Source organism: Mustela putorius, unplaced genomic scaffold, assembly GCF_011764305.1.
Source record: "Mustela putorius furo isolate JIRA1106 unplaced genomic scaffold, ASM1176430v1.1 tig00000281_pilon_pilon_pilon, whole genome shotgun sequence".
In the NCBI taxonomy this organism is placed as follows: domain Eukaryota; kingdom Metazoa; phylum Chordata; class Mammalia; order Carnivora; family Mustelidae; genus Mustela; species Mustela putorius.
The window spans coordinates 17095832-17114078 of NW_025421343.1; the positions used below are offsets into that span (position 1 = coordinate 17095832).

At 40.9% G+C, this 18247-nt stretch overlaps 1 protein-coding gene across 1 annotated transcript in view; it reads right to left on the minus strand.

Moving 5' to 3' along the window:
* The window catches only part of MERTK (MER proto-oncogene, tyrosine kinase), a 113198-nt gene that overhangs the window by 50515 nt on the left and 44436 nt on the right, over positions 1-18247 (minus strand). Inside the window, exon 5 of the mRNA XM_013045004.2 lies at positions 2278-2364. Coding sequence (XP_012900458.2) covers positions 2278-2364 — 87 coding nt within the window. The remainder of the gene's footprint in view (positions 1-2277; positions 2365-18247) is intronic.

The window sequence follows — 18247 nt, forward strand, 5'->3', positions numbered from 1 at the left end:
CAGCGTGAACAGAAGATCAGGGGAAGGAGAGCTGAGACCATGAGAAGTACGCCAGGTACCATATTCAGGAGTTTCTGTGTACTTGCAGACACATAGCTTGGTGAGTGGCAAAGAATCAGCATTTTGTTTGACTCACTTCCCTAAACAGATTACTTGTAGAATTGTCCTAAAATGTATGCCTTTCCAGATCATAATTTGGCTACATATATTATAGTTAGGAACAGATTAGAAGAAGGGAGTCTTGGTGGCTTTGACATCAATGTTTAAATAATGAAAAGCAGACAGAAGTTTTCAAAAGAGAACTGATAAAAAGAAAAAAAGAAAAAAAAGCTAAGTTCTGTGTGAAGCATAAAATTTTAAAAAGTGTCTCTCATTTTATAAATGTTTCAATTTTAAGGTGTTTACACTTCATGAAAATAGTCTTTATAAATTTACGCCTACCCATGAATTCCTGAAATTCCCAACATTGCTTTTGAAAACTGTAATAATGAGACTCATAATGAGGAAGGAAGTTATACAGTTCCTCCAGGAGTAAGTTGCAGTTTGCTCTTTTTTTTTCTTCCAATGAACTTTTAGAGAATGTCCCCTCATCGCCTTCATCTAGTTGATGTGCCAAAAAGACACATCAGCATCTTTTGATTTTTTTTAATTTTATTTATTTACTTTTAAAAAGTTGGCTCCATGCCCAGTGTGCAGCCCAATGTGGGGCCTGAATTCACAACCCTGGGATCAAGACCTGAGCTGAGATCCAGTTAGGTGTTAACCAACTTGAGCTACCCAGGTGCCACCATAGCATCTTTTTAAAGTATAACTTCTTTGGTAATATTGAGTCCCCAGCTGTATATTACCTAACTTTTTAAAAAAAAGATTTTATTTATTTATTTGACAGAGAGAGATCTCAAGTAGACAGAGAGGCAGGCAGAGAGAGAGGAGGAAGCAGGCCCCCCACCAAGCAGAGAGCCCAATATGGGGCTCGATCCCAGGACCCTGAGATCATGACCTGAGCCGAAGGTAGAGGCTTAACCCACTGAGCCACCCAGGCACCCCAATATATTACCTAATTTTTAACTCATTATTAAACACATTCTGCTTTTCCCTTGTGTTATTCCCTCAAGATTAAAACCAAAAGAAATATGGAACCAGTATTTGCTTTTCAATATTTAAAATAAGAACAAATAGACATGCTTGGGTGGCTCTGCTGGCCAAGTATCTGCCTTTGGCTCAGGTCATGATCTTGGGGTCCTGGGATCAAGGTGGGCTCTCTGTTCAGTGGGGAGTTTGCTTCTCCCACTCCTTCTGCCTTCCTCTTCCCCCACTCATGCTCTCTCACTCTCTCAAATAAATAAATAAATATTTAAAAAACCACAAATACTAAAACATAAAATTCGCTTGAGTTTCTATGACAGAAAGTAAGAAAGATGATTTGAAAAGGGTTAAAATGACAGTACTTCATTTCAATTAAATAACTTTGATCCCGGGGCACCTGGGTGGCTCAGTGGGTTAAAGCCTCTGCCTTCGGCTCAGGTCATGATCCCAGAGTCCTGGGATCGAGCCCCACATCGGACTCTCTGCTCGGCAGGGAGCCTGCTTCCACCTCTCTCTCTGCCTGCCTCTCTGCCTACTTGTGATCTCTCTCTCTCTGTCAAATAAATAAATAAAATAAAATAAAAATAACTTTGATCCCCGAGAGGCAGGAGGAAGAGGCAGACAGTTGGATTGGAATGTCTCCACTAGCATGGGGACCTACCAAGACAGGTCCCCCATTATGTTATGGCCCAGCTCAGAGGCAACAAGGACATTTGGAGGAAGAGACATAGGAGCTCTGGGCTCTCCCCTCCTTTCTCTCCTCTTAGGGCAGCAGCTAAGGGAGACTTGTGTCAGCCCCAGCTACCCAGAGCCCATTCCTTCGATCAATGCCCTAAGCTGCCCCTACCCGTGGGGGCTCTTCAAGGGGTAACAGGGACTAATTCAAGGTGGGAGAGGGCAAGGTGAAAACAGGAGCAAAGAAGATGGAGGGTAGACATCTCAGCCTATTTTCTTAGACTAAGCAGAACGAAATGAGCTAATATTTATCAAAGACTTAGGCACCAGGCACTGTTTTGGTTGCTTTTAACTTGCATTATCTCATTTAAGCCTCAAAAATATGTAGAAATATGTAATCATCCCTCTTTTATACTGAAGCCAGAGAGGTTAAGTGACTTGTCCAAGGGAAGACAGGGTTCAAACTCAGATATCTGGCTGCAGAGCTCCTGCTGCTGACTTCGCCACAGTGCTTACCTTTGATGTTGATCTGCACACCCTTGGACACGGTCAGCCCTTTGTCGTTGTGAGCCTCACAACTGAAGACGGCTGTCTCCGTCAGACCTGGAATGGAAGGGGAGTCATGAGACCAGGCTCACAGAGAACAGGCTGCAGCTCACCAGAATCCGAGGGTTGTTTTAGCATTCTTTTACTTTTTGGTTCATGACTTCAGGCCATAAATGCAAAGTTAATTTTAAAACTATGCTGGTGGCTGAAACACAAACCTGGGATTGAACCCTAGCTACCAGGAGCAAGTCAACCATGGGCCTAAAGGCAGCTGTTCTTCATTTAAGTGTTTTATTTTTCCCGGGGGGTGAGACGTTAGATAACAAAAGCAGTAATTTTAGACTTAAATTTCGGCTAATCAGTGGCCCCAATGTCAAGAAGAGCGCTGCCTGAGGGTCATCTGGACAACCGTGTGCTGCTTAGCCACAAGTACATACGACATCACACACTAATGACATTTCAGAAGACCAGACATAGCAGGATGAAAGTCACAGTGCTTAATTTCAGGTGGTCCGTCGTAATGAATCCATTTTTAAAAGTGAAAATTAGGGGCGCCTGGATGGCTCAGTCGGTGAAGTGTCTGCCTTCGGCGTGGGTCATGATCTCTGGCCCTGGAATCAAGCCCTGCTTCGGGCTCCCAGCTCAGCAGGAAGCCTGCTTCTTCCTCTCCCTCTACCCCTTCCCCCTGCTCCTGTTCTCTCTCTCTCAAATAAATAAATAAAATACATTTTAAAAATTCTGAAAAAAGTAACAATTCATAAAGAATTATTACATAAACACAAGACATTATTATTACCTGAAGAGAAGACACTAGTGCTGAATGAAGAAAAATTCTATCATTTCAGAGGTTTGAAAACATCTTAGAAATTAAAAAAAAAAACTAGTTGATTTATTAATTTTAAATAGAAAGGAGAGATAATTCAGATATTGGTTTCTAATACTATTTGCCAATAAAAGGAACCAGAACTCATTGGAGAAATGGTTGATTTCTCAGATTGGAGCAGGAAACAGATGAGAGGAGCCTAGAACAAATTTAACACAAATGTCATGTGGTATGCACACACGCGCGCGCGCATACAAGCACACACACACACAGAGTGATGGGGGAATGACAGAGACATGAAACCAACGGAAAGAACTCCTCCTAGTATCCAAAGCTGGAACAGTTTGAGCAAGAAAATAAATGAAGTAGCCTCGGATTGTAAACCAAAGTTTAAAATAAATATTCACAAGTGGCTTCTCAGTATTTATACTGAGATAAATAAATGATTAAACAATGGGAAGGAAAAAACAAGTTTCCTATGAAGAAGAATTCCAAATAATTTATGTGGATTCTCTGCCCTCAAGGGGGAGGATCATAATTCCCAACCCCTTAGGCATAGGCTGCACAAAGTGACCTCCTTCCGAAGAGGACAGTATGAAAAGGAAATAAAAGCAAAACTTTATTTATTTTTTTTAAAACTTTAGCGTGGAGAAAATGATAAACGCTACTTTGGCCACAGGACCAAGGTCAACACCACTAAGTCACGTTGACAGAATGTGTCCTTGATATGATGTAATGAAAATGGCACTTCCCCTCTGCAATCTTCCTTCCAAAAACACACAACCCAAGTCTCATCAGGAGGGAAGTATCAGACAGTTCAAACGGTGACGTGTTCTATAAGAAATCTGACCAGTATTCCTCAAAACTGTCAAGACAATTAAAAACAAGGAAAGTTTGAGAAACTGTCACAACCAAGAGGAGCTGAAGGAGACAAGACCACTAAATCCTGGATGAAATCATTGAACCATACAAGGGTATTAGGTAAAAACTAAGGAAATCTGAATATAGACTTGAGTTAATAATGATGTTCATTGGTTCACTGATTATAGCAAATACATCACACTAATGTAAGATGTTACTAATGGGAGAACGTGTAAGTGGGGTTTATGGGAAAATCTGTATTATCTCTATGATTCCTAAAATCTAAGACTATTCTAAAATTAAAAATTTTGTTTTGTTTTTGTTTTTTTTAAAGCACAGCCATATGTACCATCTAGTAGATTCTGGAAACTTCTCTGTCTCTGGTGCACAAAGGTGTCTTTGGCACAGAATTCACATCATGAACTAGAGAAAGAAAAACTTCTTGAAATTAGACCTCCATTCACTTCCTGCCTGAAAACCTTACTCTGTTTTCTTCTACCCACTATACAGGAAATTCTCCAACTGATAATTTTAAAATTCAAAGCTTGTCACTAACAGTAATTAAAAATTTGAAAAATCAGGGAGGAACAAGCTGCCAAGGGAAGGCCAGCCCAAGGCTGGTCCAAGTGGCCAGAGAACCGCATGGGAGAAGTTCTAAGAAATGTAAACATGATCCCTATTTTATGTTCGCTCTTCTCTTGAGGGTTAGAAGTGCACAGAAAAACCAGCGCTGTTGGGGCTCTGTTCTTTTCCATCCAGATAGAAGTTAGTCCAGGCGCCTGAATTCTGCTGACTAGACAGGGTCTCTCCAAAAAAAAAAAAACAAAGCTGTGCGTCTCTGTCCTACAATTCTATGGTGACTTTTCACTTCTCTGAAATAAGGTTCTGTCAGAATAGGATAGATACTTCAGGTATTTTCATTTTCTGAGGTGAGGAGTATTTCCCTCAGAATGGAGGAAAATCCTAACTAAATGGCTTCAATTTTGACAATTCTAAGAGCTAGGAAACTAAAATTTCAGATAGGAGCCATCACTTCACATTTTTGGTCCCTCCCTTTTGAGTGATGGATGAAACTGCTAACAGTTTGTGCGATGGCTTTAAAAAAAATAGATTTGTTTCACTGAAGAGGAATACTTCTCTCAAATCCAGTATCCACACCTATAAAAGGACACCCTTGAATACCCTGCCTCAGGGGTCTTGTATGTTCTGCTTGTATTCCTCCCAAATAACTTTGAAAAATATATGTGGTCTCTCATAAAATGTTGAGGTTTGTACCTTAAATTTTTTATGATTTAAAGGGCTGCAAAGAATGTAATTTCAGGTTCTCTGACATTTTAAGTAAAATTCCTTTAAAGGCACTTCTATAGTGTACCCATGATTGGGATGGGAGACCCAGCATTATCCAATGAAACAATTTTCTCTCAGCTACCAGAAGTGTTCCATCATGATTTTCTACTTTCCCTGCAGAATTTTATCCAGATGGCATAATTATGTGGGTTTGGAAGTCATGATTCATCACCCTACAACACTTCTTGGCAACGAAAATACACATACATGCTGAAATTGGAAAAAAGATTTCTTCTAGATCAATTATCTTCACAACTATTATTAGGGCACAATCCAACAAGACAATATATATAATTCTTTTTTTTCTTTTTTTAAGTAGGCTCCATGCCCAGCATGGAGCTCAGTGTGGGGCTTGAACACATGGCCCTGAGATTAAGACCTAAGCCAAGATCAAGAGGTAGATGCTTAATTGACTGAGCCACTCAGATGCTCTGACAATGCATATAATTCTTAAACATACACAGTAAAATTTTACTAGGAGGGCAAGTCCTTGGCTGAACAAAATTTGGAATCTTTTAGGTAGTGATCTGGAAATTTCTTAACCTTGAACCAATACACTATAGAAGCCACTCTCAAACTGTGGTCTAGAGACTCCTAGAGAAAGGATCTCAGAGGCCCTCTTAGGAGCCCTAATTGACACTTAGGAGCCCTAATGACACTATTTTTGTCATAATAATAAAAATAATAACACTAACAATAATGATAAGAAAGTCCTTTTCACTTTCATGCTCTCAGGATGCAATGTTTCAGAATGTTCCAGAGGCTGTATGTTGTGTGATGATGCTAATAGTAGTTCTATCAGGTAACTGAGTACGTGCTTATGTATTTTTATGCTCTAAAAGTTTTTGTTTTAGTTTCTAATTCAGTACTTATCAACAGATAGAACTCACATAAACAAATCTCTTTGGTCCACAATAATTTCTAAGTCTGTAAAGGGATCTTGAGACCAAAGCATTTGAGAACTGGTGCCCTGTAGTGACTCCAGATAAGTCAGGGCGAGGTCCTTCTTCTTTTGCAAGGTGGAGAGATTTGGATTCCTGGCACTTTGTCAGGCATTAACTTTACAAGGAAGACGGATACATTCCAGATGAGGATCAAGACCTCATCCCTCAAAGCCACTGCCTGGCATCCATGCTGGGGACCATTATTTCACAGTCCAACCTGTGACACTTTGGTTTTCATGCTGAAGAATCACCTTTAGCCTTCCAAGTCATAAGCTTTCAAATAGGACGCCCATTACGCCAGTCTCCACGAATGCGCAAAATCTGGCTTATATTTAGAAAAACTGGCTTTGGCTCAATCAGAAAATACAGAGAGTTGTTATGCAACCTATATTTTTTATATAGTCAAGCCAGACACAGTTATTTGACTTTAATGACTCTTGTCAAAACTCTTGGGAAACACTTGAGTACAAGATACAGATCACATTCCAGGCCTTCCAGGAGCCCCCCCCCCAAAAAAACAAAAAAAACCCAAGAGGACGGATTCATTTCATGAGATCTACTGACCAGCTATAGATCCCTAAGTAAGACAACTTGGGGCCCACTATTCTTCAGAGCTGCAAAGTTTGTCAATGCTGAAAGTGAAACTGCTTGTCAGGAACATGATGTTAAGTGGGAAGTCGCTTTTCCTTTTTGTGTTTCTTTTCAAAGTGGGCACAAAGTCAGGAAGACAATCTCTAGCAAATTCTCCGGCAGGAGATATCAGCATTAGTAAGAATTCCCCAGAAGTAGCTAAACCACCTATTCCAGCAGTTCTGTCTATGCGCTGAAGTGATTCATGTCCCCAGGCCAAACAGACGGCAGCAGCCAGAAGGGGAAACTGGTTCAAACCAAAGTTAACTTTCTCCCCAGGTGGATGGGCCCAAACTGAAGGCAAAATGTAATCGTCTTTGCTTAATGTATTCAGTTATATATACTACCTTGGTTTAATGGCACCTCTGGGCTACAGACTCATGGAAGAGCCTGGGTTGGATATGGCAACTAGCGTGTGTTGGGAAAGACTGTTTGTTGCCTCTCACTTTCCTTTCCACTTCTCTGTCTGGGTGAACAATACCCAGACTGGAATAGACCTTGAAGTTTTATAGCCCCAGCCCTTGTGGCTTTCCAGGGAAAAAAAGCCATCCACCCCCTTAAGTCCCCACCCTACTACCCACTCCCTCTGGAGTGACCCTGGTAACTGGAGCCTCCTGTCTTTCTGAGCCATGTCCTCCTCCAGTGGGCCACCCCCTCTGTGTACTCGGTCACATCCCACCCAACTCCTGACGTTCATGGCCCTCTTGCTTGGTCTGCTTGTTTAAAAAAAAAAAAGACAGCCTCTGAAACAGGGTCTGAAAGCTACTTTTAAAGAACATTCAGGAACAGGATGTTCCCTCAAGGGAAGGACAATCAGAATTGCTAAGAAAGCAACTTCTAAGAGCACCAGTTGGGCCAATTCTTAAGTTCTGGATAAGCAGCCCTTTCTCTTTCCTTTTTTTTTTTTTTACCCCCTAGAGCAAAAGAGGCAAAGCAAGGGAAGGACATTTTGCATAAAGGAAGTTGGAACACACTCTCTGCCCTGAATTCATTCATTCAACACATATTTACTGAATACTTACTAGGTGTCAGACATTTTCTCAGGCACTTGGGGTATATCCATGAATAAAAGAGATCCCTGCCTTTACAGAGCTCATATTCTCACAGGGGGTAGTGGGTAAGAAGGAATAACCTTGATAAATAAGTAAGCTTCATGCTCTATCAGAAGGTGATTAATGCCATGGAAAAACAGAAAAGGATCAGAGGGCCAGGGATGGGTTGGGAAGTGGGCTGTGATTTTAAATATTCAGGACAGAGGTGGCTCAGGATAATGTCCTCAGAGGAGTGACTCTGAGTGAACGGGCTAATGATGGGGGGAGGTGAACTTGGGGCAAAGGAAATGGCCTTTGCTTTGTTCTTTAAGCAGGATGGGAATCCCAGAGCGTTGAGCGGAAGACCAATCTAATCCAACTTGTGTTTTATCAGGATCCAGGATCGTTGCAGGAGCCACATGGAGACTAACCCCTAAGCAAGCAGGTCCCATACCAGCTCCAAATTTTTTCCTGATCTGAAAATGGGTATTAAAAATGCCTTAACTGGGGCACCTGGGTGGCTTAGTCTGTTAAGCGTCCACCTTCGGTGTGGGTCATGATCCCAGAGTCCTGAAATGGAGCCCCTCATCGGGCTCCCTGCTCAGTGGGGAGCCTGCTCCCTCTGCCTGCTGCTACCCCTGCTTGTGCTCTCTCTGACAAAAATAAATAAATAAAATCTTTAAAAAAATAAGACAAGGGTTGCCTGGGTGGCTCAGTGGGATAAGCCTCTGCCTTCGGCTCAGGTCATGATCTCAGGGTCCTGGGATCGAGCCCTGCATTGGGCTCTCTGCTCAGTGCTTCCCCCCCACCCCCCGCCTCTCTGCCTACTTGTAATCTCGGTCTGTCAAATAAACAAATAAAATCTTTAAAAAAAAAGAAATAAATAAAACAAAATTTTGTTTTTGGAATAATTTTCAATTTATAAGAAACTGCAGAACTAGTAGAGTTCTTGTACATCCTCCTTCAGCTTCCCTTAATGATAAGATCTTATAATCATACAGCTCTTACATAATCATACAGTGAACAAAACCAAAAAGTCAGTACAATACTATTAACTCAAATACAGACCATATTCAGATTTTACCAATTTTTGTTCCCCCCCTTTTCTTTCTTTGGAGTATGTGGGGGGGTGGTGTATAGCTCTGTGAAACTTTATTTCAGGTCAGATTTGTACTACTTCAGCACCAAAAAAAAAAAAAAAAAAAAAAGCTCCCTCATATTTTAGGAACATCCTACCTAAGCTAAACCCTGATTAATCATCTTCACTTTGTCATTTCTGAGAATGTGATATAAATTGAATCACACAGCATGCAATCTTTGAGATTGGCTTTGTTGACTCAGAACAGTGCCCTTTAGTGCTCTTATGTCACAGAGGGACAAAAAACCCAATTGGTATCAAGAGAAAAAAAGCATACAGCCTTCCTGTTCATAAATGTGCTTGCTCAAAGCATGTTTCAACAATCGGGACTCTTTAAACCATGGTCCTACTTAGCACTCTCTTGGTAAAAGTGATCTCAGAAAAGTTGACTTCTTGGTTAATTTCAACATAGTTAATTTCAAGATGGGATGGCCTCTCCCTGCAAACACTCCCAGGTTTGCAGCAGCAGGTGAAGCATAAACCCCACCCCGGGCATATCCGGTCAGAATGGCACCTAGTTCCTCAACTGTGAACTTCTGAGGTGGGCTCAGGTCTCACTACCCCATCCTCAAAATTAAACACAGATGTAAGTAAGAATAATGTAAATTCTTTAACAGTGTTACAAAATTCAGGTGCCTGGGAATAGTCCACAGATCCCTGACTTGCTCTAACTTGATGTGTCAGAAGTTTGCATGGTTGGCCCTTTCTCCACGGACCTCCTTAAGCCCTCTGTCTACAAAATGGGTGTGAAAAAACTGCTCTATTAATTTCATAGAACTGGTTAGAAATATAAATGAGAAGGAGTTTAAATGCAAAAGCAATTAAACAAATACAAGTTACTTCACTCTCATTATGTTCCTTTGTCCCAGTCAAGGGACCTCTGACTCAGGTTCTGTTTATAATTCATTTGTTCATTAGTTCATTCATTCATTCCCACAGCTCTGATGTGCCAGGCACTGTGCTGGGTGACAGGGCTGAGGTAATGAATAACTAATATGTAATAATCACACGGATCAATAATTTAAGGTGGGGAGACAGTAGATGGTTGTGCTTCTACATGGGGAGGAGGTACAAACTTGATGGAAGAGGCACTGTAGAAACACAGACAAGGATGGGGTGTCCAGAAAGGTTTTCAGAAAAGAAATAAATATGGATACAAAGATGTCCACATAAGTAACAACAACCACCAAAATAAAACCACCTATATGCTCATCAATAAGAGGGTGGTTAAATAAATTATGGTCCATTCATGCAATGAGGCGATTATCATACACAGTGAGAGGTCCATGAGTACCTACATAGAAAGAGCTACATGTCTTGGTCATCCATGTGTATATGTACATATGTGAGTACATTTAAAGGAGAAGGGCCTAGAAGGAAGTGAACCAGTGGCTCACACTGTCTGTTGTCGCACACACTGTTCTGTGACAACTATGTGGGGGGTGAACACATAGAGATTGCCCATTTTGCTTTGGTATGTTGCTATGGTTTGAATGTTTTACAATGAAAATGTGTTCACATATTACTTGGGTAATAAAAAGGCTGAAATAAGGGCGCCTGGGTGGCTCAGTTGGTTAAGGGACTGACTTTTGGTTTTGGCTCAGGTCGTGATCCCAGGGTTGTGAGATGGAGCCCCACGTCAGGCTCTGCACTCAGCGTGGAGTCTGCCTGAGAGTCTCTTTCTCCCTCTCCCTCTGCCCCTCCCCTCAGTCACGCTTGTTCACACGCTTGCTCTCTCTCTCAAATAATCTTTTTTTTAAAAAAAGATTTTATTTATTTATTGGACAGACAGAGATCACAAGTAGGCAGAGAGGCAAGCAGAGAGAGAGGAGGAAGCAGGCTCCCTGCTGAGCAGAGAGCCTGATGCGGGGCTCAATCCCAGGACCCTGGGATCATGACCTTAGCTGAAGGCAGAGGCTTCAACCCACTGAGCCACCCAGGCACCCCAGTAAATAAATAAAATCTTTAAAAAATAAAATTAAAAAGGCTGAAATTAGTCTGCATGTGTATTATTCTAATTTGAAGGAAAATCATATATATATATATATATATATATATATATACACACACACACCCAAATAAATACAGTTACAGGAAAAGTTTAAACAGAAAACAAATCTGTGTTTTGTTGTAACTGTACATGTATAATAAGATATAAAACTACATTTTCTGAATTTTCTACATTTTAGATATAAAACCATTTAATAATTATGGGAAATAAAATTTTTTTAAAAACTGTTGTTTTGAGGGTATGTGCTTTGGTGAGTGCTGTGAAGTGTGTAAACCTGGTGATTCACAGACCTGTACCCCTGGGGATAAAAATATGTTTATAAAAAATAAAAAATTAAAACAAAACAAAACAAACAAAAACCCTGTTGTTTTGTTTTTTAAGAGAGTGGGGCAGAGGGAAAGGGAGACAGAATCTTAAGCAGGTTCCACACCCGGCCTCATGACCTGGATCCTCCCAAATCGTTTTATTTTGAAATAATTATGGATTCACAGAAAGACGTAAAGAAACACACAAGGCAGTTCAGTGTATCCTTCACCCTACCTTCCCAATGTTAACGTCTTACATAACCACAGCACACTGTCAAAACCAGGAAATTGACATTGGTCCCCTCCACAGAGCTTACTCAGATTTCATCAATTATACACAGACTCGTGTGTGTGTGTGGGTAAGCGCACGCGTGCACACACACGTGCATGCCCATGCATGTACCTCTATGTAAGTTAACCACATGTGTAGCTTTGTGTAAATATCATCACAATAAAGGTTGTTTTAAAAAACACACTGTTGGGGGGCGCCTGGGTGCCTCAGTCAGTTAAGTGTCCAACTCTTGATTTCAGCTCAAGTCATAATCTCAGGGTTCTCAGATCAAGCCCCCCATCCAGCTACACTCCGTGTGGAATCTCCTTGAGATTTTCTCTTTCCCTCTTCCTCTGCACCCCCATCTTACACGTGCTTGCACATGCTCTCTCTCTAATACATAAACACGTAATTTAACAACAACAAAAACCACACTATTAGGATATACACTGCTCTATTTCTATTTTATTTCTATCTTCTCTATCAAAGAAAAAAACTTCAAATTTAAAAAAGTAAAATAAAAATTGTAATGAACTTGCAACCCAAAATAGGTTGTAGTTGTGAGAGTATATCACCATTTAGAAATACATCAGTTCTCCAAGCTGAGACAAATTATACATAGTCTTGGGTATTAAAAGAATTTGCAAATCTTATCAAAGAAACACACCTTTACCTTCCTTTTTTACTTTTTAACACTTTTACCTTCTAAGAAAACATGCAATAGAGGAAAAGCTCCAGACGAACAGAGATTGACAAATTGTCCCTATTTTATTTTCTTTGCTTTAAAAAAGATTTTATTGCGGTGCCTCGGTGGCTCAGTGGATTAAACCTTGCCTTCTGCTCAGGTCATGGTCTCAGGGTCCTTAGTTCGAGACTCTCGTGAGGCTCTCTGCTCAGCCGGGAGCCTGCCCCCCGCCCCCGCCTGCCTCTCCCTACTTGTGATCTCTCTCTCTGTGTCAAATAAATAAATAAAATCTTTTTTAAAAAATAAAAAAGATTTGGAGCGCCTGGGTGGCTCAGTGGGTAAAGCCTCTGCCTTCGGCTCGGGTCGTCCTAAGATCGAGCCCCGCATCGAGCCCCACATCGAGCCCCACATCGAGCCCCACATCGAGCCCCACATCGAACTCTCTGCTCAGTGGGGAGCCTGCCTCCCCGCTCTCTCTCTGCCTGCCTCTCTGCCTACTTGTGATCTCTCTCTCTGTCAAATACATAAATAAAATCTTTAAAAAATAAATAAATAAAAATAAAAAAGATTTTATTTTTTTATTGAGAGATAGAGTGAATGAGAGAAAGAATGAGCAAGAGGAGGGAGAGGGAGAAGCAGACTCCTTGCTGATGAGGGAGCTCAATGTGGGGCTTGATCCCAGGATGACCTGAGCTGAAGGCAGATGCTTAACTAAGGCACACAGGCACCTTGTCCCTATTTTCATAAAGAAAAAAGACACTGATCCTGGTAGTACAGAATCACTGAGAGACAAATCCACCACAAAATTTAAGTGCCCCTATCAAGGGGCACCTGGATGGCTCAGCTGGTTAAGCATCTACCCTCGGCTCAAGTCACGATCCCTGGGTCCTGGGATGGAGCCCCGGGTTGGGCTCCCTGTTCAGTGGGGAGCTTGCTTCTCCATCTCCTCCCTACTCATGCTCTCTGTTGTTATCTCTGTCTCTCTCAAATAAATAAATAGATAGATAAAATCTTTTTTTTTAAAGATTTTATTTTTGATGGAGAGAGAGAGAGATCACAAGTAGGCAGACAGGCAGGTAGAGAGAGGGGGGAAGCAGACTTCCTGCTGAGCAGAGAGCCCGATGTGGGGCTCGATCCCAGGACCCTGAGATCATGACCTGAGCTGAAGACAGAGGCTTAACCCACTGAGCCACCTAGGCGCCCCCTAAATAGATAAAATCTTAAAAAAAAAAAAAAAAAAAGAGTGCTATCAAACTAGTGCATGTAAAAATGTGGGAAATTGTCACCTCTGAGCCACCCAGGCACCCCCTAAATAGATGAAATCTTAAAAAAAAAAAAAAAAAAAAAAAAGAGTGCTATCAAACTAGTGCATGTAAAAATGTGGGAAATTGTCACCTCTAGTTATTTAGCTCACCCAGAAGTCAGGTCTGATTTTTTAATTGAATTCAAGCTATTTCCAGACTTTCTGTGATAGTTACCAGCCCGATGTAGTGATAATATCTCAGAAGATAAGAAAGAGAAATAAATGGAAGGAAAATGAAAGCAGGCAGATTTACAAGTGGTTGAACAGTAGCCAAGAAAGTTGATTTAATGAGCTGATGTCAACTCAGTCTGCCTTTATCAGCAGGTCACGGGACTCTGCCCTCGGTTAGGATGGAATCTAGATTTTCATCAACAACTTGGATGAGACACAAAAGGCAGCTGGCACAGAGCAGGAGGCTGATTTGTTAATTGAAGGAGAGGATGGAGGTTCCAACTGCCCTCCGTTGGCTGGGACAATGGTTTACATTTTTATAAGGAAAAATGGTAGGCTGGACTTTCAAAAATAATTAAAGATACAAGAAACAGGAGAGCTTTGACTTTGCAGTAATTAAAGAGAAAAAAAGACCTGAGGATTTCAGTTAGCCTCAAAGTCAACATTAAACAAACATGTTAATCTTCATCAAAAAAAGTACTGCAAACTATACTACCAGGAATGTTGTGTCCCAAACATGATACTGGAGTGTCCACTGAAATTTATGCATCTTTTCAAAATAACACCAATGTTACTAAACTCTTTCAGAAAATAGAGGGGGTAGGGATACGTACTAACTAGTTTTATGAGGACAAAATACCCTGATACCAAAAACTGACATTCCAAAAACAAAATTACAGACCACTCCCCTCAAGAGCACTGTTGTACAATAAAGAATTTAGCTTGTGTCCCTTATAACTGCCTGGTGACAGGAGTAGCTTTGTTACACTAATGAAGCGTAGAATAACCCCTGGGAAACCTCAGGAGGAAGACAGATCACCAGAACCACCAGCCATGTGATAAGAGGGTTGAGGGGTCTGGAGACTGTTCAATCACATGGCCAATGATTTTTTTTTCTTTTCTTTTCTTTTCCTTCTCTCTCTCTCTCTCTCTCTCTTTTTTTTTTTTTTAAGATTTTCCATTTATTTATTTGAGAGACAGAGAGAATGAGAGAGAGAGCGAGCACGAGAGGGGACAGGTCAGAGGGAGAAATAGGTTCCCCACTGAGCAGGGAGCCCGATGTAGGACTCAATCCCATGACTCCAGGATCATGACTGGAGCCGAAGGCAGCTGCCCAACCAGCTGAGCCACCCAGGCGCTCACGGCCAATGATCTCATCAGTTATGCCCATGCACGGAGATTTCAGTAAAAGAATCTGCACCCCAAAGCTCAGTAGAGTGTCCTTTTCCTGGATGTGCCAGGAGGGTGACACCCTCTGATTCAAAGAGGAGAGGGCATGGAAGCACTCTGCATGCAAGACCCTCCCAGACATCACCCTAGGCATACCCCTTGTAGTAAAACTATTATAGGTAAGCACAGCATTTTCCTGAGTTCTGTGAGTTGGTCTAGCAAATTATCAAACCAGAGGGGGTCATGGGAATCTCCAAATTTATAGCCAGTCAGTAGGAAGTACAGGTGGTCTGGGGATCCTTCCCCTGACCCTGACACTTGTAGTTGGCACCTGAAGTGAGCCTTGTGGCAGACTTTGGGAAGTCAGTATCAGAACTGAATTGCAGTACACCCAGTTGGTGTTACCCTAGTATGGCAGTGAAACAGAGTAAACATAAATGGGAAAGTCTTTAACTAAATATTAGTAAACTGAATCCACCACAATACATCATGACCAAGTAGAGTTTGTCCCAGGAATGCACACTGGTTTAACATTTGAAAATCAAATCAGTGTAATTTGCTGCAGTAGAATAATGGAGAAAAACCATGTAATCATACGATAAAAAAATAAATTTTTTTGCAAGCTGAGAATAGAAGAAAACTTCTTCAACCTGATGAAGGGCACTGACCAAAATCCAATTTCTGTCATAGTTGGTGATTGGGACAGAGATATTAACTCTTCCCACTTTTATTCAGCATTGTGCTAGAGTCTTGGTTAGTAAAATAAGGAAGGGGACAGGGATAAAAGGGCAAGATTAGACAACTATTTGCAGGTAACACTGTTTACAAAAAAATCTAAGGAATCTACAAAACAACAACAACAATAAAATACTCTTAGAAACTAACACATTAACTTAACAAGATCAACATACAAAAATTAACTTATTTCCTACATACTTATAGTAAGCAATTGGGAAACGAATTCAAATGTGCTACTTACCAGCATCAACAACATAAAATATTTATAAATAACTTTAACAAGTGACATATAAGACCTGTGCATTAAGGACTATAAAAATTGCTGAGAGAAATTAAAGAAAACCTAAATAAATGGACAGAGTGTGTTCTTGGATTGGAAGTCTCAATAATATTAAGATGCGATCCCCCCTAAACTGATCTATAAATTCAATACAACTGCAAACAAAATCACAACAGACTCTTGCAAAAGCTGTCAAGCTGATTTTAAGATTTTTATAAGACCCGAAGTGATACTTCCATGAAAACAATATATGACTGGCTCATGAGCACAATTAAAAATGCTAAAATCTTGTTTTTTATTTTTTTAAGACTTCATTCATTTATTTGAGAGACAGAGCACAAGCAGTGGGGAGGGGCAAAGGGAGAGGGAGAAACACCACTTTCCACTGAGCAGGGAGCCCAACACCGGGCTCGATGCCAGGACTCTGGGATCATGACCTGAACCGAAGTCAGACACTGAACCAACTGAGCCACCCAGGCGCCCCACTCAAATCTTTCAAATCTTTTCTAAATCTAATTTAAAATTTGAGAGTAGGGAAATGAAATGTAAATTTAAAATTTACTGTTGCATATTCACTAGAATGTCTAAAATGGAAAGAAAACTCTCACCATATCAAATGTTGGCAAGGACACAGATAGAACAACTGGAACACTCATCCACTGGGGCTAGGAATATAACTTGGCACAACTTAGAACATAGTTTGGTGGTTTTCTTAAAAGTTGAGCATATGCCCAGTATATGATCCAGAAGTTCTTCTCCCAGGTATTATCCAAGATAAAATAAAAACCTGTGTCTCCCCAAAGCCTTGCACACAAATATCTGTAGCTCCTTTATTTATCCATAAACATCTCAAATGTTTACCACATAAACAAAATGGCGCACATCCATACCATAGAGCACTATTGGCAATAACAACATACTACTCACACGTCAACATGAGGAGTCCCAAAAACATCACACTGAGGGAAAGAAGCCAGACCCAAAAGAATATATATACTTTACGATTCCACTTATTCAATGTTCAAGACCTAGCAAACTGATCTATGGTGACAGATATCAGAACACCAATGCCTATGAGAGGTGGAGGCTGATGGGAAGGGAGCATGAGGGCACATTCTGAGGTGATGGCAATGTTCTGGGTCTTGACTGAAGTGGTGGTTCCATGCGTGTCTACATTTTCAAAACTCACTGAGCTCTGCATTTAAGTTCCACACACCTAACTGTATATCAATTTTACCTCAATGAAAACAAGTCTTTATGGGACTTCAGAGCCACCATCCTAGAAAGGGTGGGGGTATAGTTTTCAAATGGACTTTGTTTGGGTTTTACAAATTACTTAATTATTTTTATTTTTTATTTAAAAATTTTTTTAAATTTAAATTTTAGGTAGTTAACATAGAGTGCAATATTGGCTTCTGTAGTAGAATTCGGTGATTTTATCCCTTACACAGAACGCCTGGTGCTCATCATCACAAGTGCCCTCCTTAATGCCCACCGCCCATCTAGCCCATCCTCCCCCCATCTCCCTCCAACTCCTCAATTTGATCTCTATCGTTAAGAGTTTCTTATGGCTTGTTTCCCTCTCCTTTTTTTTCTCCTCCTCCTTCCCATGATGTTCACCTGTTTACTTTCTTAAATTCCACATGAGTGAGGTCATATGGTATTTATCATCCTCTGAATTATTTCACTTAGCATAATACATTCTAGCTCCATCCATGTCGTTGCAAATGGCAAGATTTCATTCTTTTTTTTTAAGATTTTATTTATTTATATGTGAGAGAGAAAGAGAGAGAGCTCAAGCAGGGGGAGGGGCAGAGGGAGAAGCAGACTCCTCATGGAGCTGAGAGCCCAACAAGGGGCTCGATCCTAGGACCCTGAGATCATGACCTGAGTAAGAGGCAGATGCTTAACTGACTGAGCCACCCAGGTCTCCCAGGATTTGTTCTTTTTGATGGCTGAGTAATATTCCTGTGTGTGAGTGTGTGTACACACATTTTATTTATCCATTCATCAGCTGATGGACATATGGGCTCTCTCCATAGTTGATAATGTCGGAAAAGATATTCGCAAATGACATATCTGATAAAGGGTTAGTATCCAAAATCTACAAAGAACTTATCAACCTTAACACCCAAAAGACAAATATCCCAGTTAAGAAAGGGACAGAAACATGAATAGACACTTTTCCAAAAAAGACATCCAAATGGCCAACAGACACATGAAACATGCTCA